At 44.9% G+C, this 23,284-nt stretch overlaps 1 protein-coding gene across 2 annotated transcripts in view; it reads left to right on the forward strand.

Annotated features, from left to right (window-relative positions):
- Clcn4 (Cl-/H+ antiporter 4) overlaps positions 1-23,284 on the forward strand; it is a 67,974-nt gene that overhangs the window by 30,997 nt on the left and 13,693 nt on the right. For both annotated transcript variants that reach the window (XM_090326617.1, XM_090326618.1), the window contains exons 4-10: positions 4,602-4,789; positions 6,721-6,843; positions 12,760-12,966; positions 13,070-13,150; positions 14,953-15,498; positions 17,798-17,984; positions 18,965-19,363. In XM_090326617.1, coding sequence (XP_090182743.1) covers positions 4,602-4,789; positions 6,721-6,843; positions 12,760-12,966; positions 13,070-13,150; positions 14,953-15,498; positions 17,798-17,984; positions 18,965-19,363 — 1,731 coding nt within the window. The remainder of the gene's footprint in view (positions 1-4,601; positions 4,790-6,720; positions 6,844-12,759; positions 12,967-13,069; positions 13,151-14,952; positions 15,499-17,797; positions 17,985-18,964; positions 19,364-23,284) is intronic.

A 23,284-nucleotide genomic window follows, 5' to 3' on the forward strand; every position in this document is an offset into this window, starting at 1 on the left:
GCTTACCTGGTAGAGGGGATTCAGGTGTTCTACCTGCTGCCTGCTCAGTGGTTAGGGTTTGGTTTAGGGTTCAGGTTAGGGTTATGGTTGGGGTTAGGTTTAGGGTTGGGTTTCGAGTTTGGGTTAGGGTTAGGTTTAGGGTTGGGATAGCGTTTGGCTTAGTGTTAAGGTTCCTCTTCCATTTCGGGTTCTGGTTTGGGTTCTGGTTCGTGTTAGAGTGAGTATTCGAGTTAGGGTTTGCTTTAGGGTTAGCCTTACAGTTGGGGTTAGGCTTCAGGATAGGGTTTGCCTTAGTGTTCCTGTTAAGGTTCGTGTTAGGTTTTGGGTTAGGGTTCAGGTTAGGATTCAGGATAGGTTTACGATTAGGGTTAGGGCTCAGGTTCGGGTTAGGATTCGGGGTACGGTAGGGTTCTGTTTAGGGTTAGGGTTAGGGTTCGGGTTTGGCTTCGGTTTAAGGTTAAGGTAAGTGTTAGGCTTAGGGGTAAGGTTTCGTGTAGGGTTAGGGTTTGGTTTTGGGTTAGGGTTAGGGTTCGGGCTAGGTTTAGGGTTCCACTTCCGGTTAGGTTTTGGCTGGATTCTCCCGAGTAACCTTACAACTCCTCTGCAGAGTGTTTAGCAGAATGACCACCAGGCGGCGCTGTTGTACCATAAAACAAAGCCACGGCCTCAACTCCACAAGGAATTTGGAGTGTAGAATAATGTGATTATGAATGAATGAAAAATTATGGACTTGAGGTGATCGTTGAGTCTTATTCTTGAATATCTTCAGGACTCCTCCATCACTTTTAGATCTTTGTTCAAATATCATTTCCCACTTAAAGCTTTTTCTGACCACTTTTCTAAAATCACATCCTTCCCTCTCTGAACCTCCCTCCCTCCCTTGCTGTGTGTTATAACCGTATGTAATGGATTTATTGACATATAATTCACATGACATACAACTAATCAATTCAAAATGTTCAGTTTATTGGATTTTAGTGTTTTCACAGAGTTGTGCTGCTATTACCATAATCAGTCTTGGCATTAAATACCTCTTCCTCCTCCAGCCTCACCCCCTCAGGGCCTTGAGCCACCCCTATTCTGCTTTCTGTCTTTGTACATATGCCTGTTTTGGATATTTCCTAGAAATAGAGTTATACACTATATGGTCTTTTTCTCACTGACTTCTTTCACCTAGCATGATTTTTTTTTCAAATTACATCCTCACTTTTTTCCCTCTTTTTTTTTTTGTCAGTACTGGGATTTAAACTCAGTGTCTCCTGCTTGTTTGGCTTATTTCCTTAGCTAGTGTTCTGTCACTTGAGCCATGCATCTGGTATAGACAGGAAAGACTGTCTCACTCTCCAAACATGGAGTGAGCAGGATGAGGAGTTAGTGATAGAAAAAAAAATAGGACAGGAGAGGTACAGGATGTAGGGTTATCATCAAGGACCTGTTGAAGATTTAGACATTGTTTTGTGTATGCTGGTTCTGTGGTTTGAACCTAGGGCTTCGATGCTATTCTTGAGCTTTTGTGCTCAAGGCTGTGCTCTTTCCATTCCAGCCACAGCTCTACTTCCAGCTTTTGGATAGTTCATTGGAAATTAGTCTCATATATTTTTTGTCTTCTTGAGCTGATTTCAAACTGGGATCCTCAGCTTTGAGTCTCTTGAGCAACTGGGATAGCTGTGATCCACCAGTGCCAAGCTGGATCATTGCTTTTTGTGTGGGGGCGTTCAGGTCCTAGGGCTTAACCTCAGGGCCTGGGTGCTCTTCCTAAGCTTTTGTGCTCTGGGCTAATGCTCTGCCACTTGAGCCACAGCTCCATTTCTAGTGTTTTGGTGGTTAATTGGAAGTGAGAGTCTCCAGACTTTCCTTCTTGGGCTAGCTTAAAACTACAATCCTCAGATCTCAACGTCCCAAGTAGCTAGGATTATAAGTATGAGTCCCCAGTGCCTGGCTCATTGCATCTTTGAACACCTGTCTAACCACTTTGTAGAGAACTCATTAAATGGACAGCACTGGGGAAGAGAAGTCAGAGAAGAGTCTCTTGGTAGCTGCCAGCCAGAAACCACCCTAAAAGGTGGTCCAAATGGGAACTGAAGCCCACAGAGTGACTCAGTGAACTGGAGAGGTAGAGTGACAAGGGTGTGGTGATTGCCTGGAACAGGCTGCTTACTCTGGTTTCGAGCTGACACAGCTCCTTGGATGGAGGGCCTTTCTCCCAGCTGGGAACAGAGCTGAGGCTGAAGCAAGATACTATACTTCAGCACGGGCCAATGTGAGTTTTTGTAGAGACACAGAGGCAGTTAGACATGTGCCCTTTGATGAGTACTGTTCATTGGGTTTGACTGCTTGGACCTTTATTTTATTTTATTTTCTTATTTGTTTTTTGTTGTTGCTGTTTTTCTGTTTTTTATTATTAGTCATGGGGTCTCTGAGAGCTCTGAGCCTGGGAGCTGTCAGCTCAAGGCTAGTGCTCTACCACTTGAACCATAGCGCCACTTCCAGTTTTATGAGTCTCAGGGACTTTTGTGAGACTGGCTGGCTTTGAATTGTGATCTTCAGATCTCAGCCTCTTTGAGTAGTTAGAATTACAGGCATGGGCCACCAGTGCCCAAACTTGGAGCTTTATTTTATTTTATTAATTTTTGTGCCAGTCCTGGGGCTTGAACTCAGAGCCTGAGCACTGTCCTTGGGCTTTTCTCAAGCCTAGATCTCTACCACTTCAGCCACAGCACCATTTCCAGCTTTTTTTCTATGTACGTGGTACCGAGGAATCGAACCTGGGTTTTTGTGTACACTAGGCAAGCACTCTACCACTAGGCCAAACTCACAGCCCCTTGGAGCTTTATTTGAAAAGGTTGCTAATTATGAGTCCACTGGAGTGGGTCATTATTAATTAGTTAGGTCTGCCATGGATATGTCAAAAGGCTTATGAAGGTGAATCCAATAGTTTATCACGATTGATTGGTGATGTCTGCCATGGACATTGGAGGTGGCTGGCCAAGCTAGATGTATATTTGTAGCCCAGTAGCAAGTAGAAGAATATGAATAAGATTGCTATGGTGAGAGCTTGGTATGAAGGGGAACAATAGGCTTAGGGTGACACTGAGGAAATGACATCTTTTGGAATCTAAATAGAGGAATAGAAATTGTTGGAGAGTTAAATGATGTGGAAGCCATGGGAAAATGTGTTTCTAGAAGGATGGAATGGTCAGCAGTGTCAAATGATGTAGAGCTCTAAAACCGGGTTGGCTAACTTTTTGTGTAAAAGACTAGTGAGTAAATACTTGCAACGTTGTGGAGGTATTTATTTGTTCCTACTTCAGCAATGCAGTTCTGCCATTGTAGCCTGAAAGCAGCTGTAGGCAGTATGGAATCAAACGGTATGGCTATGCTCCAATAAAAATTCACAAAAGCAGGCAGTGGATTAGACGTGGCTGGTGGGCTGTAGTTTGTAGAGTCTATTTTACAAGATGAGGGGAGAACATAGGCTATTATTCGTAGTGGCCTGGGATTCTCTTGGTGGACCAAGGGGATGAACTGGGTGGGAGGGAGATGAGGAGAGGAGAAAGGGCAGAGTTGCATGGAAAAATAGGACCAGGGAAGCAAGATTAATGAGAAGAACCATTGTTCTTCTTCCTCAAGGGAGGAAGGGCATTGATGTGAGTGCTTTGAGTGGTAACGGCACACTGAGACCGTAATAAAAGACATAGCTAGGTCTGAAAATATGTGTAACAGACTAAAATGGGTGATTCCAGAAAGGCAACTCAAGCCAGCCTTTTGTGGCCCACTAAACTCCTATTTTTATCCTACATCTATCTATTAGCATTTAAAATGATCTTTTACTTATACTCACAGACCCTTAGTCATTTTTTTTTAAAAAAAAACAACAACTAGAAACTACTAATATGTGAGGTTTTCCTAAGGCTGTATCTGCTTGGTAGGAAAGGTCTCCTCGTTTAGGACGGGACGGTGCTTTATCCTTGCGCGCGCGCGCGTGTGTGTGTGTGTGTGTGTGTGTGTGTGTGTGTGTGTGTGCGCGTGCGCACGTGCGCGAGCACGCGCATCGCATGCGTATGGATCCCTAGGGATGTCCTAGAAGCCTGCCCCAGCACTGCTGCATGACAATTTTTTTTTCACGGCGTTTAGTGAAGAGCATTTAGGGAGAAGGAAAGAAGAATGACCTGGGGAAATGCTTGTGTATACCACAGAATTGAGAAAGATAACGGAGTGAAGATGTTGAAGGGATGAACAGATCAAGATACACTGTACACACAAATTACTTGGTTAAGGAGCAAAATGTCAAAAATTAAAATTAAGAAAGGAAGGGAAGGGGTGGGCTGGGAGTGATGGGCGACATGGGTGAAGATGCACTGTATTTATAAACTGCTCTCTTGAATGGCACCTCCTTTGTACAAGTAAAGAAAATAAAAATGACATTTAAAAAATTCTTGGACCTGGATGAATCCCCAGACTCCCTTGGTCCCTGTGGCTTGGGACGAGAATGTGGACATATGCTTTCTCTACTTGATTGAAGCCTCAGATTCCCCAGTGTCTCCCATGGAGCTATGTACTGGGCACTGACTCCTCTCAGAGGCTTTTGCTGCTTCTTCTAGGCACCTTGGCTGGGGTCATCGATCTCGCTGTTGATTGGATGACAGATCTGAAGGAGGGCGTCTGTCTGTCTGCCTTCTGGTACAGCCATGAGCAGTGTTGCTGGACGTCCAACGAGACTACTTTTGAAGACAGAGATAAGTGTCCCTTGTGGCAGAAATGGTCAGAGCTGTTGGTGAATCAGTCAGAGGTGAGTGGCTGCTCTGCAGGTCCTGCTGGGAACCTTGGTCATCTTGAGGTTCCTGAATGTCGTAGTTTTCTCCAGTGTAGTACAGCTGCCACCTTAGCCCTGCCATAGCCGCTGCACGCAGTGTCTGTCCGCATGCAAACCCTTCCTAGCCCCACTCTTCCACTGTTGCATGGACACATTGTATGTTTGTTTGAAGCCTCAAAGTTTGGCTTTTTGTTAAACTAGTGATGGTCATTTGATTGAGGAGAAAAGACGCTATTAAAAAAAACAAAACAAAAGCTTGTCTTCAAATGTCGCTGACCCATTTTATGTTTCTACATGTAGAATAAGAAAGTTCTGATTTGTCCAACTGCTTTTCTAGTGAATCTCACGGTAGCTCATTGTGGTTTCTGTTGTCTTCCATGGCACTTTCTGGGCCTCTGTAAAGAAAAGAATGTCCAGTCATGGTGGGTACAGTGGTGACCTACAGATTGAGTGCTTGCTCTCACTGTGATGAGAGCTGCAGGCCTGGGTAGAAATTTGAATGGCTTTCTGTAGGTACTGCAGTGAGTATGAGAGGTCACTGTTGGACCTTAGACGAGAGGAGCTGGGTGGCTAATGTCTATGGGACTGGTGTATGCCAACCGGAGACATTTGGAATGCATTTGCCATTTTTCTAAACCTCTCTCTCAGTAGAATTGAATATTTATTCCTTGACATTTCTGAAGTAGACAGGGATGTTGAAACCTCACATTCTCAGTGCTCTCCAGTATTTCCTAAAAGAAATTCTCTCCATGGGCTGATGAGAGTCGATAGGTGGGATTGGCTGGGTGCCCTCTTTTAGTTTTTCTCTCCTACTTGCAATCTGTATTTTGGGGTGGAGGCAAGAATGTGGCCATCTATCTTTTCAACCAATTTTATGATTTATATTTTGATTTAAGAAATTACTGTGTGAAGGACTGAGAAGCTGTTTTTATGGCTTGAAAAAAATACCTGTTTAGTTGGGTGTTAGGTATTTTTTGGTCCATTTTCTCACCACACAGTGTGTGAATATTTGTACTTGTGGTGCAGTCTCGGGAACATGTTTTTGCATTTAATAGGCCCACATGTGGCTGTGGCTGTGGCCTGACTTGTGAGTGATTTCTCTTTTCTTTCCTCTTCATGTTGACTAATCCAGATGGTAGGAAGGAGGTGTGGCCTAGAGAAACAAGGTTTCTACCTCGTGGATCAGATCCTCTACCTGGAAGATTCCAGACTGTGTGTTTCAGAAAACTTCCCCACATATCATATGTTTGGGATTCAATGGTCCAATGAATTCCTCTGCAAGGAGATGATTAGGCAGCTCTCCTCTAATAATGCCTGTTCAATATTAGTGTGACATCCTTGTCCCCAAGTGTCTACGTCTGCACTTCTGGTAAGGGAGGGACTGATAGACTCCACTTTCAATGCTGCTTCTGCTGCTCCGAGGACCCCACTTTGAGGAGCAGTCTTTCAAAACCTCAGTTCTGGCACTCACCGGTAGTGAGTTGCTTGCTGTGGTCTGGGTGTGGCCATAATGAAAGCTTCAAGACACCCATCTGCTGCAGACAAGACAAAATGTATCTTCAAGAGTCCCAGAGGCAGAAATTCATCCTCACACCTTTTGATTAACTCCGGGGCAAGTGATAATTACAGGGCAGCACCATCCCTTCCTTCCATTCCTGCTGAGATTTCACCCCATGGAAGGTCTGCAAACAACTCCTGGAGGAACACCTGCTACTGTTTGTATCTCATAACTGTAGCAATAGCAACAGCTGATAAAACCCACAATGTCCTTTTGTTGGCATAGGACAGGGATAAACCTGCCCGATGTGATCGAAACTTTGCCCTCTCAATGGAGAGTGTAGGGTGGGTGTTGTTTAGGTCTGCTATACCTCATGTTTTCTTTTGTTTTGTGTGTGTGTGTTGTTTAGGGTGCTAGTGCCTATATTCTGAATTATTTGATGTACATCCTGTGGGCACTACTCTTCGCGTTTCTGGCTGTCTCTTTGGTGCGAGTATTTGCCCCATACGCCTGTGGCTCTGGTATACCTGAGGTGAGTCATGGCTGAATTTCTTCTGTACCAATACTGGGAATAGTAACTCCTTCCACGGTGGTGGTATGCTAGGCATAGTCACAAGAATTTGGAATAAATTGACTCATTTAATTCTCATAATTAGCCCAGGAAGTAGACACTATTTGTCTTCACTTAATGGTTGAGGAAGCAAGCACAGACACGTTTGGGAACGTTTCCATGGTCAGGCTGGTAAGTGAGTCGAACCTTGAGCTCTGACTATAGGATTGATTACTATTCTATATTTAGGATTTTGCTCTGCTGCTCAGCAGATGTAAACCCACTCTTTGTAAACCAGGCTTAACTTTCAAAGCCAATGGAAACAGAAGTTATGTGCTCCCCCTACCCCATAAATGAGATACTAGAATCTCTCATGGCTGCCTCTCCGCTATCCAGGGGAAAAGATATTAATGAGGATTGTTGAGGCACTTCACTAATGATCATCCCCCTTTGCCACATCTTGTTTTTTCTGGTAACAAAGTAGTAGCAATCTCTTAAAGATACATCGGTAGCCAGGAGCCAATGGCTTCATCCTGTAATCCTAGCTATTCAGGAGGCTGAGAATTAAGGTTTGAAGCCACCCTGGGCAAGAAAGTCCATGAGACTCTTATTACCAATTAACCTCTAAATGCCAGAGGTGGAGCTATAGCTCAAGTAGTAGGTAGCTAGTCTTGAGTAAAACAGCTCAGGGAGAAGCCCAGGCCTTGAGTTCAAGCCCCAAGACCAGCACAAAAATGCACAGGGTATATTTACCCTTATGAATTTAGACTTCTTTCCGTTTTTCAACATTTTCATGTCACTGGTGTATGGGGGAATCGAGGGGCAGGCCCAAGTCTAAAACTGGAACCCAGGGGATCTTGTTTCAGGAAAGACAAAAAAGTATTAATATGTCAAATGGAATTTTCTTTTTGCAGCAGTGCTATGGTTAGGACTCAAGGCCTTGCAGTCTTGCTTGCTGTTTTTCACTCATGTCTGGTGTTCCACCACATGAGCCACAAAACAAGCTACGTTGCCATCCTATTCCCCTGGCAAGCTGATCCTTGTGAAGGGGGACACATACACTCCAAAAAGCACTATGAAAAATGGCACACTAAAAATCACAGGGCTTGTGGGGAAGATGAATCAGCCAGCCATAATGCTCAATAACTTCCTCAGTGATACATGGAAATAAGAGAGGAGTCGAATAAAAACCTCAGCACAGCTTCATGGCTAACATATATGTGAATACCGTCATCAGCACGTCACTTGACATTGGCTTTAGTAGTGGGTAGAAGGTCAGCTGTAGTCTGAGTTACTGTGGAGGTAGGAAGGAAGCTGATCTGAAATGGGCAGAAGCCGTGATAGCAGGCATGGAAGGCCATGGCCTCCCAGCACACACGTGAGCTGCTCCATGTGTGTTGTATGTCTTCCTACATGGGTCAGTTCAACTGGAATGCAGTTTTCTGCATTCACCTTGTATTTGTCCCAGAGGAAATTGTGCATACGTAGACACAAAACTGACATCATGTTTAAATTCTTCCCTAATACATGAACAGAATTAGGCTCAATGGACAGTTTTGAAACCAATATTTTAAGAGAACTGACTATATTTTATCTGGTATCAGAAATAAGGTCCTTTAGGCAGGAAACAGACTGCTCATTCCTCAAGCCCCAATTTATAATTTCACTGTCTACTAGGAGACTTTTTTCCCCAGTCCTGGGGCTTGAACTCGGGGCCTAGGCACTGTCATTGGATGTGTTTTGCACAGGGCTAGGGCCCTGCCACTTGAGCCACAGTGCCACTTCCGGCTTTTCCTGTGTATGTGGCACTAAGGAATCGAATCCAGGGCTTGATTTATGCTAAGTGAGCACTCTACCACTAGGCTATGCTCCTGGCTGGCTTTTTTTTCTTGGTGTGTCAATACTCCATCTTAAACTCACAGTGTGGATGTTCTTCCTTAGCTTATTCTGCTCAGTGCTGGCACTATACCACTTGAGCCACACCTTCACTTCTGGCTTTTGTTGGTTAGTTGGAGATAAGAACTCATAGACTTTTTTGCTTGAGCAGAGAGCCATCTTTTTTTGCTAGTCCTGGGCCTTGACCTCAGAGCCTGGGCACTGTCTTTGGGCTTTCTCAAGGCTAAAGCTCTACCACTTGAGCCACAGTACTATTTCTGGCTTTTTCTACATATGTGATGCTGAGGAATTGAACTCAGGTCCTGGTGCATGTTAGGTAAGCACTCTACCTCTAGGCTAAACTCGTGGCCCCCTTAAGCTGTCTTTAACCTGTGATCTTCACAGCTCAGCCTCCTAAGTAACCAGGATTACGGGCATAAGCCACTGGTGCCGAGCATTAGCAGACGGTTTTGACTTTAAGTCTTCTCCAAAATAGGGAGATGCTCAGTGAGCAACTGGTAAAAACAAAAGAAAACTGAAGCAGCAATAGAAGGCATGCTGGTAAGCCCGTCTTCCACCTCAGGAAGCAGAGATGCATGGCTCAGCTGGGGAGGATGCAGGGAGACCAGGAGCTCACGGATGTTTTCGAGGAGCTGCTTGGACTTCGTGTCCAAACTAGACATATATGTATTACTGAAAGCTGAACGCAAAGGGAGTCAAATACAGATCACTTAAGTTCTTTATGTGACAAAAGGAGAAGAAGCCCATGGACAGAACTCAAACGTGATGTAGAGTGAAGGAAATCATGAATATGTTAAATATTATTTCATTTGTATAAAATCTACAAAGAGCCCAAACAAAACAACACATCCTATGATCAATAAGGCAAAGAAATGATTGGAAAAGGGGTAGGATGGGAGGCGGGGCTGAGGAAATGAGTACCAGGCTTTTAGAGGTAATTGCTCCTCTATTTCTTAAGCTTGGTAGCAGGTCTACTGATATTCTTTTAATCATACAGACATTCTTTTTACTGACATTCTTTTAATCAGACAGAAGTAGGTAGGCAATTGAATTATTTCTCTATTTATAAAACATTCAAGACGGACACCAGTGTCTCATACCTGTCATCCAAACTACTCAGGAGGCTGAGATCTATTGATTAAAGTTCAAAGCCAGCCCAGGCGGGAAAGTCTATAAGACTTTCATCCCAGTTAACCACCATGAAGCCATAAGTGGAACTGGGGTGCACAGTGCTCGAGTACTAGCTTTGAACGCAAAAGCTAAAGTTCAGGAACAGAGCCCAGGCCCTGAGTTTAAGCCCCATGACTCATCAAAATATTTCCCAACAATCTTTGAAAGTATTAGGGACCAAGAAGGTCATATGATTTTGGGTGGCTCTTATGACTACAACAGTACCATTTCCACTGTTGGTATACTAGGGCTAGAGTACTTAACTACATACTTGGAGGAAAGGGCTGAGTGGATGTTAGTGTGAATCAGTAGTTTGCAAGAAAAAGAGAGTCCTTCTAGTCAAAACCCAGCTCACTATGTAAAACGGACTTTAACTGAGATGCTGGAGCCATGTTCCTTCATGTTGGCATATATGCCAGCTAAGCTATTTAGAAAATTGCTTTCTTCTTGCCAGCCAGGGATAAATGAGTTAATCTGTTTTATGGCTAAGGCACCAGTGGCTCACACCTGTAATCCTAGCTACTCAGGAGGCTAAGAGCTGAGGATCATGGTTCAAAGTCAGCACAGGAAGAAAAGTCCCCCTGGGGCTCTTTACCTCCAATTGACCACTCCAAAAAAAAGCAAGTAGGATTATAACTCAAAATGGAGCATTAGCTTGAGCAAAAGTGCTCAAGGATAGCGCCCAGGCCCTGAATTAATCAAGCCCCAGGACCAAAAGAAAGGGCCTTTGAATGCAATATATTTAGGTACAGTTGCTTTTGAAAACTGAACTGGGGATGGAACTCAGGGCCTCATACATGCTAGGCAAGCACTCTACCATTGAGCTATCTAATCCCCAACCCAAACTACATCTTCAGAATCGTTCATTCTCCCGAGCATTTCCATCTAAAAATGTGTAATATTTAGAATGAAAATTCCCTTGGAAACATTTTAAAATGCAAAATGAGAGGAAAACATTGTGTAATAAATGCACTGCCTAAGTTCTAGTAATCATATTTTAAACGTGACACTCAGGGTTTCTTCGACGTGGGGGTTCCTCTTTCTACTCCTGTTTGCCTCATCAGTAGATCCGTGATTGGCTACGTAAGAACTCATGTCCTCTAGGGACTTATTCTGCATTGATTTTCTGTTTCTTACAAAGCACCAGCACGCATACAAATATTTATCAACCACATAGTTCTGGTTTTAAGGATAATACCATCCAAATCCACTGCCATACATTTTACTAAAGCTCTGCTTGCTTTAGTCTCTATGAATTCAAATTAAAACAAGCAATTGAATTTTGGCATCTACTGGGAATGAATTTGCCTTCCTTACTTCCTAATTTGATCATGACAATTTCATAAAATCATTTTAGAGAATTGCAAAATACCTGTTATATTGTTCATTTCACTACATGTCATGGCTGGCAAAGGCTCAGGTAATTTAGATTCTTGTAATTTTCTAAATGGTATGTATTATGCTTTTAAACTATACCCTGAGGTCTAAATCCACATTAACTAACTGACAAAAAATTATAGATAATTTTATTCAAAGCAACACAAAAGGGCGGCATTGTGGCAGACATAATAAAACATCCCTTAAATAAAGGGATCGGAGGTCCCCAGAGCACAAGCTCAATTAGGCCAAGTACCACTAGTTATAGACTAGTTTAACCACAGCGAGTTCTCCTGCCATTAGTTAAAGAGTAGTTCAAGAAATATTGATTACTGCTAGGAGACCTTTGGTTATTATATGAGAGGGGCTCCTTAAGAAAGAGTAATATACATGATGTGAATTTGATTTAAGTATATTATATACATGTTATAAATATTAAACTGAGGTTCCTTTGTACAATGAATTGATGGTAATAAAAATTGTAAAAGTACTAAAATAAGAATGAAGGAGCTCCTGGAGTCTTTTAAGGGACACACACACACACACACACACACACACCCCCCACTTGCTCAGGTACCCTCTCTTTCTCTCCCTTTCTTCACCATCTTTTTCTCCTTTAGTTGAGGGGATCTCTTTTCAGTATTTCCTGGTTTATAGTGCTTTAAAATTTAAAGGTTAGTTCACCTCACTGCCCTTCCCAAACCACTGAAGTTGGCATGATGGACAATAGAAGGAGTTAGACAAAGAACAGAGCATTTCATGGCTGTCCCTTAAATTTTGAGAAGTTAGGAATATGTGAATGCATTTTAGAATCACCTGGGAAGCTTTAAAACTTCTTCTACCTCATATGTATCACTTCTGTCGACGAGATCAGTCCTCAATATGTTCTAACTTGCCACACGATTGTGATGAGTACCACAGTTGAGAAGGATTGATTGAACTAGCTATTTAAGAACTTTTTTTATTTTTGTCGGTTGTAGAGCTTGAACTCAGGGCCCAGATGTTATTGCTCAAGGCTAGTGCTCTTTTACTTTGAGCCTCAGCCTGACATCTGATTTTCTGGTGGCTAATTGTAGATAAGAGTCTCACAGACATGCTTACCCTGGCTGGCTTCGAACCATGATCCTCAGATCTCAGCCTCCTGACTAGCTAGGATTACAGACATGATCCACCAGTGCCCAGCTCTGATGTAATTTTTGAGTTAAAGTTTAGCATAGGCATGCATGCGTAGGAAATAATGATGGTGATTTTAGATAAATAAAATTGGGGATGATAAGTTGGGGGTCTTAGAACATATTCCAATGGGTCAGGGGGTCCATTAATATGCCTTTTTCTTGGCATATGATCATAGACAAATCATAGATGTGGTTTAGTGATTCCAGCTCAGAGGCCAGCTCTTCTCCTAGTCTTGGGCTGAAGTAGTTCATCCCCCTTGCTCTCTATCTTCTGTTTCAGATAAAAACCATTCTGAGTGGCTTCATCATCAGAGGCTACCTGGGGAAGTGGACCTTGCTAATCAAGACAGTCACCTTGGTGCTGGTTGTATCCTCTGGCCTGAGCCTTGGGAAGGAAGGACCACTGGTGCATGTGGCTTGTTGCTGTGGCAACTTCTTCAGCAGCCTCTTCTCCAAGTACAGCAAGAATGAGGGCAAGAGGCGGGAGGTGAGCGTGTTCAGCTCCTGCCTGCAGTGGGGGCTGCTCAGAGGCTCGAGTCGTCTCACCTTTGCAGAAGAGCTCGAGTTGACGTACAACCCCTTTCCTTTAGGTGCTTTCGGCCGCAGCTGCTGCTGGAGTCTCCGTGGCCTTTGGTGCTCCCATTGGGGGTGTGCTGTTCAGTCTAGAGGAGGTGAGAGGGCGGTGTAGGCATGCGTAGTTTTACGTATGGAATATGTGGGTGGTTTGCAGAGCAGTGAGCTCTTATCTCCTACCCTTTGTGGCTTAGACTCATAGAAGTATTGAATAAGTTTCCTGCAATTAAGAAGCCCCGATTTCTTCTGTGAAGTATGATTTCAACTATTTTTTAAAATTGTCAATAGAAACTTTTGGAAAGATTAACAGTGTTTTCTTTCTTACTTACTTTTTTTTTCCATTCGTGGAGCTTGAACTCTGGGCCTGGGTACTATCCCTGAGCTCTTCAGCTCAAGGCTCCCACCCTACCCCTGGGCGTGGGTGTTGTCTCTGAGCTCTTCAGCTCAAGGCTACCACACTACCCTTGAGCCACAGTCCCACTTCCAGTTTTCTGGTGGTTAATTGGAGATAAGGGTCCCATGGACTTTAGTGCCTGAGCTGGCTTTGAACCATGATCCTCAGATCTCAGCCTCCTGAGTAGCTAGGATTACAGGTATGAGCCACTGCTCCCAGCTACAGTATTTTCTTTATAACCAACTTAGCTTCCAAATTGGTTTTGGAACCTAAACAGATCTTAGCATTGGTTGGCAAACATTTTCTGGAAAAGGCTGGATAATAACTATTGTGTGCTTCTTAGGCTATGCAGTTCTGCTGTCCAATGAACTCTGCCATTGTGAAAGGAAAGGGCCAGGCAGGTGGTGAATACGTGGACATGGCTGTTTGCCTTTGGACTTGGAATTTAATGTCACAAAATTGTTCTTGTGAAGAAATATTTCGTGGCACAAGTAGTTTTCTTTTCGAGCTATTTAAAATGTTAAAACATTAGTAATTCATGTGGTATATAGATGTATTTCCTGGGCTGCAGGCTGTGAGTCATGGTTTTCCAACCTTTCATCTATTTTATTGTCTACACAATTAAATTCAGAGGTTTATCTACATTTTACGAGGACCACTGTGCTATCAGCAATATCAAGAAAAAAAATAGTTTTCTTTTTTCCTTTTTTGGTTCTAGGGATTGAATTCAGGGCCTTGGACATACTAAGCCCAAGCTCTACATAGAGGTACATCCCCAACCTTTGTTTTCCAGTCCTGGGACTTGAACTCAGGGACTGGACACTGTCGTTGGGCTTTCTGAAGGCTAGTGGTCTACCACTTGAGCCACAGCACCATTCCCAGCTTTCTCTGTATATGTGGTACTTGAGGAATTAAACCCAGAGCTTTGTGCATGCTAGGCAAGCACTCTATCACTAGACCACACTCCCAGCCTCACCCAGCCTTTAACTTCTCTAAAAAAATGTAGCTCAAGCCAGGCACCAGTGGTTCATACCTATAATCCTAGCTACTTAGGAGGCTGAGGTCTGAGGATCATGGTTTGAAGCCGGCCTGGACAGGAAAGGCTGTGAGGCTCTTATGTCCACTAAACTACCAAAAAAGCTAGAAGTGGAACTGTGGCTCAAGTGGTAGAGAGCTGGCCTTGAACAAAAGAAGATCAGGGACAGTGCGTAGGCCTGAAGTTCAAACCCCGGACTGGCCCCAAAATAAATGTAGCTCAAACCCACCTTGATTAGTATCCAGTCCACATTTAGACCTAGATTCCTTTAAGCATGTTTGTTGGTGCATTTGGGTCCTAATGAAACCCAGCCTGATGACGCGAGTGCCGTGCACTCATCACTCATTGGACAGCGATCTTGGATTGTGCCTTTTCTGCCAGGCACCAGAAAGTGGCTGCCAACCCAAGGGGTGAGTCTCTGATCATTTCTATTTGTATTCCATTCCTGATTCTCCCCTTATTTGTCCCAGGTCAGTTACTACTTTCCCTTGAAGACCTTGTGGAGGTCATTTTTTGCAGCCCTCGTGGCAGCCTTCACGCTACGATCCATCAACCCCTTTGGGAATAGCCGCCTGGTTCTCTTTTATGTGGAATACCACACACCCTGGTACATGGCAGAACTATTTCCTTTTATTCTACTTGGGGTTTTTGGAGGCTTATGGGGTACCCTCTTCACCCGCTGCAACATTGCCTGGTGCAGGAGACGCAAAACTACCAGGCTGGGAAAGTACCCAGTACTGGAGGTGATTGTGGTGACAGCCATCACTGCCATCATTGCCTACCCCAACCCCTACACTCGCCAGAGCACCAGTGAGCTCATTTCTGAGCTGTTTAATGACTGTGGGGCCCTCGAGTCCTCCCAGCTCTGCGACTACATCAACGACCCCAACATGACTCGGCCTGTGGATGACATTCCAGACCGGCCCGCTGGAGTCGGGGTTTACACTGCTATGTGGCAGCTGGCCCTGGCCCTGATCTTCAAAATCGTCATTACTATCTTCACCTTTGGCATGAAGGTAAGTGAAGGGGTGGGATGACAGGATAGGGGTGACTTTCTGGGAACAGAACCCTATGCTTCAGAATACAATTGTGATTTCAGGGCAAAGGGGAAGTAACCGTTCTTGAATGTCCTCGTGTACTTGATCTTCTTTTCTCCTTCCTTCCTTCCTTCCTTCCTTCCTTCCTTCCTTCCTTCCTTCCTTCCTTTCTCTCCTCCTCATTCTCCTCCTCCTCCTCCTCCTCCTCCTCCTCCTCCTCCTCCTCCTCCTCCTCCTCCTCCTCATTCTCCTCCTACTTCTTCTGTTTGGTAGGTAGTGGGCTTGAACTTGGTGCCTAGATGCTGTCCCTGAGCTCTTCTATTCAAGGCTAGTGCTCTACCACTTGAGCCATAGTTCCACTTCCTGTTTTTGATGGTCAGTTGGAGATAAGACTCGCAGTCTTTCCTACCTGGGCTGACTTTGGAGTGGGATTCTCAGATCACAGGGCCCAACTCAACCTTGTCATCAACACGGAACAATTCCCTTAATAAACAATAAGCTTAGGAAGTAGAGATTTGATTTGAATCCCCTGTTCCAATGGAGGATACCAACAAAGCTCACAGGCCCTGGGTGGCTTGCTCAGACCTATAGATTGTGGGAGACAGAAGCGTGCATCCAATCCAAGATTGGCCCCATTTAGATGAATAAACATCCTTGAGCATTGGCTGTATCCTGGGAACTATGCAGAGTCCAAGGAACACAGAGCCCTACGTAGAATGCTGCCCTTCAAGAACAAATGGCTCTGGGAGAGACACATGTAAACTGAGAGGTTGCAGACAGCGTAGTGACACCTGCGTGTCTGCCCAGCATGCGGAGCTGGAATGAGCACGTCTCCGGCCTTCATTTGCCTGGGGCCCTGGCAAAGGCTCTTTGTAACAGGATGCTGTTTTGATGGTCAGTATCCCTGAGAGCCAGCACATGTTCCCACTTCCGCTACTAAAATCAGAGGAGGCAGCTTTTGTTGTTTTAAAACACTGCCTTAAATCCGCCCAGACATTCTTAGAAAGCTTTTCCTAAAGAGGTTTCTTTTTCTGAACTTCAGCCTTGAGTTATTATTGCTCTTGTTTGTTTTTGAACCAAGGTCTTGCTCTGTAGCCCAGGCTGGCCTGGAATTTATGATCTTGCCGCTCCAGCCTCCTGACTGCTGGGATTAGAGGTGTCTGTCACCATGGCCAGCCAAACTGGTCATGTCAAACTGTCCAGGTCATGGCCATTAACTACATGCACAATGCGGTGCCATCACCATCTCTATGTAGTTTCAAAACTACATAGTTTTGCATTCTGTCCAAGGAGCCTGTATCTGTATCATTCATACAGAGATGCGCAGAGCATTTGAAGTTCACGAGACCAGAAGCAGAACTCCCCGCTCCCCCCCTCTGTTCTGTTCTATTGCTTTCTGTGCAGTATTTCTATGAATTGCCTCCTTTTAAAAGGACTAAGAAATGCTAATTTCCCAAACACAACTGGAATTTGTCTCTTATGAATAAGGGTAGGTGGACTTTTATTAAACAGCTTATCCATCAGTTCCTACAACAGAGATGTGGTTTTATTTCAGTGCTGGCTGAGAGACGTGGATTTTGGAGTTACAGGGAAGAAACATCAACTCATATATGTACCTCTTTGGTTATATAGTGTGTGTTTTTGTTGCCCCTCCGCCAGCTGGAAAATATTCAGGATATTTTGGGGAATGAGCTATATTAGGAAAGGCTTTCTCTCGTCTCTCTATCTCTATCTCTGACAGGTGTTCAGCCACTCTACTTTCAAGAGGGCAGCAAGCCCTTGACAAGCTTTGGCAGGACAGCTGCAGCGATGCATTCAGCATCTTTATTTTAACCTGGAAGCAGTCACAGGCCCCTCTTTTCCACTTTCATGCTGTGGCTTGACATTTACTTTTCAGAGCCAATCTGAATGACACAGCAAGGGGAGTGAGGGAGTGGTGAGTCTTCTGGTGAAGATGTTCCCTTTGAATGCTGTTTGCAGAGGGGTTATCATTCTTTAATCCACAGCAGGCAACCTGGCCAGCTTTTGAAGGAGAGGACATGAAAGTGTCATATTGCATTCTCAGCTAGTCACAGTGGAGTCCATTGACTGAGCGGGTCAAATCACTTGTTCTACCTTTCACTGGGCAGCTGACCTGCTTTGAAGAGTTGCACCTCCTTTGAAAGATGAAGCCAAATGCAAGCTCAGTCAAGGGAGGGGGGAGCTCCATTTCCTGGGGGTTGGGAAATGGGAACTCAGCGTCCCTCCCTCAGGCTGCTTTTCTGTGTCCTCCCTCAAGATCCCCTCTGGCCTCTTCATCCCCAGCATGGCTGTGGGAGCCATGGCGGGTAGGATGGTAGGAATTGGCGTGGAGCAGCTGGCTTACCATCATCATGACTGGATCATCTTTAGGAACTGGTGCAGACCCGGAGCGGACTGTGTCACACCAGGACTTTACGCGATGGTGGGAGCTGCAGCCTGCCTAGGTACATCCACAGAGGTGGCGGAGGTGGCGGGTGGCGGGTGCCCATCTGCTTTAGAGAACAGGTGATTGATCACGGTCCTCACTCGCTCAGGTAGTCTTCAGTGGTAGTGTGGTATCGAGTGAGCCATTACAACCTCGGTGGCTGATACCTTGCTCACTATGTAAGTATCTTGCACACATAGATAGACCATGAGCTAGCAGAAGACTCCTCTCCATTTAATCATTCAGGAATCCAGACTGATGGAGTCTCTGTCATCTCTCAACTGGACTACCTAGAAGAGTGCCTCTCAACAAGGGGTGACTTGCGTACTTGGGGAGCTTGACAATGTCTGGGAAGACTCCTTGGCAGTGTCTGAGACACACAACTGGGGGTGTCATTTGCATATAGTGGATAGCGCCAAGGATGCTGCTAAACTTGTTGTAGCATATAGTACTGAAGTCAAGAAAGCCTGATTTCAGGAAGTGGTGCTGTGGCTCAAGTGGTAGAGCAGTAGCCTCGAGCTGAAGAGTTCAGGGACAGTGCCAGGCCCAGAGTTCAAGTCCCACAACTGACGCACCCCCCACAAAAAAAACCCCAACCTGATTTCAGCTTCTGAGATGAGGAGTAGGTTCACAGTCTCTTTGACTAGCAGGAGATGCAAGGCTGGGTCCCTCATTGAGCTAACATCCCTAAGAATCTCGCCATGCCTCTATAACCTACATAGGTCACACTCACCAAAACTACCAGGCCTGTGGCCTGGGTGGTGGACCCACGTCCATCTTTGGAGCAGAGCCCCTGGGCAGGCACCTCAGTTTCCTGAGGTCAGGCTGAGCTTAACAATCTGAGTATGGGCCGCACGGAGCAAGGATTCCTCGGACAAGTCTAAGAAGAAAAAGCCTTTGTTCTCCCAGGATAACTTAGCGTGACTCGAGCTTCCTCTCGGGATGGTGGCCTCATGATTTGGGTTGAGCTCTGGCACTCACTTCCCTCTTCCATTGCAGGAGGAGTGACCAGGATGACCGTGTCGCTGGTGGTCATCATGTTTGAGTTGACAGGAGGTCTGGAATACATTGTGCCCCTGATGGCAGCAGCTGTGACCAGCAAGTGGGTGGCCGATGCCTTTGGGAAAGAAGGCATCTACGAGGCTCACATCCACCTGAACGGTTACCCATTTCTGGATGTGAAGGATGAGTTCACCCACCGAACCCTGGCTACGGATGTGATGCGGCCCCGGCGAGGAGAGCTGCCACTGTCGGTCCTCACCCAGGACAGCATGACTGTGGAGGATGTGGAGACACTCATCAAGGAGACCGACTACAATGGATTCCCTGTGGTAGTTTCCAGAGACTCAGAGCGCCTCATTGGGTTTGCTCAGAGGAGGGAGCTGATCCTGGCGATAAGTGAGTAAGGGCAAGGAAAGCTCACCTTTGACTAGGAGACAATTGGTCACTTGTTCTTTTGCCAGTCCTGGGGCTTGATGTCAGGGCCTAGGCCCTGTCCTTCTCAAGGCTGGCACTCTACTATTAGAGCCACAGCACCACTTCCAGCTTTTTCAGTGTGTGTGGTAATGAGGAATCGACCCCAGATCTTTGTGCATGCTAAGCAAGCACTCTACCACTGGGCCACACCCCCAGCCCAAATGGTTACTTTTCTAACCCTCAATTTATCACAGGGATTCAAGAGAATGCTTATTCATTCGGGGACCCTCAGGCTTTAATGCAAATCTGTTTGGGGGTCTAGTCAAAATGCAGATTCTGATTCAGTAGGCCTGGGGATGGCCTGAGACTCTGCATTCCACCTGAGCTGTCCATTCATGCTGATGCTATCGGTCCCCAAGTCCTACTGTGAGGAACAAAGATTTAAAACCCCAAATCTTGGGGTTGCCATTCTCTGCTGGCCGGTGATGGCCACATGCAAGGCACCGTGGCTATTAGGAGGCACATGGCTGCTGCACCTTTTCAGCAACCAATGGATGAAGCTGAAAAGGGAAGTATTGCAGGAGGAAGGGGAGTTGTTCTTGTACAGCTAGTCTCGGGGATGGACCCTCAGGCTCTCATCAGTCCACTCAGGTGGCAAGTTCTCTGCTCATACCTTGCTCATCTCTGCACAAGACTTTACTTCACCATGTGACATGGCCACCCCACGAGTTAGAGGTTCACTTGGAACTGAAATCATCCACCCTGCCTGGGACAGGCTGTTAGTTGGGGAAGGAGAGGTGGGATGTCCCAAAACATCACAGAAGCCAGCCTATACTCCCATTTGTTTAAGGATAGCTATAATGGAAGGGGAGTAGGAGGTAGGATGGTTCAAAGACAGAGGGCACCAAATGCCCAAAGCCTGGGCAAGAATCGTGGGGCGCCCAAGGCTAGGAGAATCAATGAGCCTCTGAGTGGGGGAGTAGTCCTGTAGACCTCAGGATGGGGCAGGGGCCAGCGTAACCCATCCTCTCCCACGCAGTGAACACCATGCCTTCTTGCTCAGCATCCTTGCTGTTTCCGGCACAACATGCGTGCACTGCATGGGAGACTGGGGTCTATGGCATGGCTCGTGTATTCACATGACACTGTCACTCTCTGTTACACCTTTTTTTCCGTGGTAGGTCTGTCAGTTGTCTCACTGAGAACAAGCAACTGTTTCCTCTTACTGCCCTTCTCATTTCTAAGACCCTTCCGTGTTCCCTCTATCTATTCAATGTAGGGAAAAACCTTACAAAAACTTTACAAAAATTAGTTTAGATAAGCTGTATCCCTTACTTTTCATATTCAGCTCCCCAAATCAAAGCTTAATATTACATTTAGAAACCATAGCAAGTTTGTGCTTGCATGTTCAGTGATATTTCTCTTTATTATAGGTCCTGTCACAGAAGAAGTAGGTGCCTTTTGGGTAATTAGCAGCTTACAAATGAGATTCTTAAAAAGTTGTTTAAGTAGGGCTCGGTTTGTTTTAAAATAACATACTCAGCAACCTTAAGAATTATTCAGTCCCGAAAATCTTTTAAGCAATGTTGAAATTCAGAAACGCAAGTAATAAATGTCATCGAATCCATTACCTATTGTGTAGCGCTAGGCACACCTGCTAAGAGACAGCTAATTTTGCCCAAATCCATTACTGTAATCAAGTGGGTAGCAGTAATTGGCATCAACCGGTTTGAGAAGAAATTTAAGCTTTGCAAGCAAGTCCTCTCTCAGAAGCTATGTTTGGAATGTCTGAAGAGGCACCACGTGGTGTAAATCATACCTCTTTGCTTCCAGTCAGGCTGATAATAGTGTAGAAACTGATATTTACACGGTTTGTGGAAAGGTGAGGGGTATTTGGCTTAGAGGAGTCAGACAAGCTGTTTGTCTGATCTAGGGAAGTAGAAGAGCCCTTGTATTCTGCTGGAAAATTTCACGACTTGTTTTTGAGAAATTCGATGTCCTAATATGACTATAGAAATACAACATAAAACATCTAGCTAAAGATGATTCTGTGCTGGGTTCACTTTTAGAGGCCTCAGAAGCAAAAGATTATTGCAGGGTAGACTCAAAAGAATTATTTCTTACATGTCATGTTTAAAATCGTAGCAGCTGCTCATATGGCGCTGAAAGGGCTTTGTTATGTTTAATCCATCTCTGGAATGCTCCCTCGTTGTCTTTGGAGAGAACGATACAGGAGGCCCACGCTCGCATCTCAGATTGTTAACATGTGGAGCTGTAGGTGACCCCCATTCAATTCTGGGTAGATGGGCTTTTACCTCTTTTTGGTCTTCTCAAAGATGAGGCCCTTTTTGTGCTCCGCAGGGTTCAGGCTCTTCTGGTTTTGCCTCTTACAATTAAGCAAGTAAGGGTTCAGAGAGGACTCAGTGGGAAGCCACAAAGATGATTAAAGGGATGGAAAGCTAGAGTTATGGGGAAAAGTTAAGGGAACGCTCAATTTTTTTTTCATCTGCTGGATGACTTAATAATGATTCTCTCGCATGTGGAAGATGCTTGCTTGCAGGAAGGGATCATCCAGGACTGAAGCAGAAGATAAGTGTCAGATGAGCTATATATAAAGACTGTTCCTATCTAGAAGGGCTGTTAATTATTGGAATAGGCCGTGGAGAACAGTGGTGTTAAGTCCTTGGTGCTGAGAATGTTACAATATGGAAAGATACGTGCAGAATGGCTTCTTTCTGCATTCATAAACAATAACTTGTAAAATAACCTGCTTTTTCTTATATATAGTTTTTATAAATCATATCTTTGTAATCACTCCGGTGGTTGTTTCCATTTTTTTTCCTGTAGGTCATGGGGCTTGAACTCTAGGCCTGGGAGGTGTACCCGAGCGCTTCAGCTCAAGGCTACCACCCTACCCCTTGAGCCACAGCCCCACTTCCCATTTTCTAGTGGTTCATTGGAGATAAGAGTCTCACATGCTTTAGTGTCTGGGCTGGCTTTGAACCACGATCCTCAGATCTCAGCCTCCTGGGTAGCTAGGATTACAAGCGTGAGCCACTGTGCCTGGCTATGCTTCCAATTTTCGGAATGACCTTTCTTATTAATTATATCTGGGTTATTGATGGAAGCGTTTGTGGGGTGTGTGTGTGTGTGTGTGTGTGTGTGTGTGTGTGTGTGTGTGTGTTGGTAATATGGCTTGAACTCAGAGCCTTGTACTCTTACTCAGCTTTCTTATGCATAGCTGTTGCTCTACCACTTGAGCCATGCCTCCATTCTAGCATTTTGCTGGTTATTTTTCTGCCCTGGCTTGGCTTTGCACATCAATCCTCCCTCCAGATCTCAGCTTCCTGAAGAGCTAGAATTATAGGTGTTTGCCACCAGTGCTTGGCTTGGTTGTAAGCATTTTTAAAATAGTACTTTATTGTTGGGGTAACATATAGAGGGGTTATGGTTACATTTGTCAGGTAGTGAGTACATTACTTCTTGAACATTGATACCCCTTCTCATCATTTTTAATGAACAGGAAAGTAAAATATTCCCTCCATAAAACCATAAGGTTTTGAAAATGGAAGGTGTAATCCTTAATACTCTTGGTATTTTGAGCTGAATCATTCACTCTGGTGGGGACTAGCCAGTGATTTGTAAGATGCTACATCATGGCTGGCCTCTCCCCATTAGATGGCCTTCTTCTACTGTGACAACCAGAAATGTCTCTAGACATTGACAGATATACACTGAGGATGGTGACTGAAATGTTCTTAGTTGAATATCATTGCTCTAAAGTTCCTCAGTAGTTAACTGGATATGGGATTTCTCGTCTTTATAACCTGCATCTCTCTGTCTGTCTGTCTGTCTGTCTGTCTGTCTGTCTGTCTGTGTCTGTCCTTCCCTGTCTGTCTCTCT

This window comes from Megascapheus bottae, chromosome X, assembly GCF_031878675.1.
Source record: "Megascapheus bottae isolate mThoBot1 chromosome X, mThoBot2.hap1, whole genome shotgun sequence".
Taxonomy (NCBI): domain Eukaryota; kingdom Metazoa; phylum Chordata; class Mammalia; order Rodentia; family Geomyidae; genus Megascapheus; species Megascapheus bottae.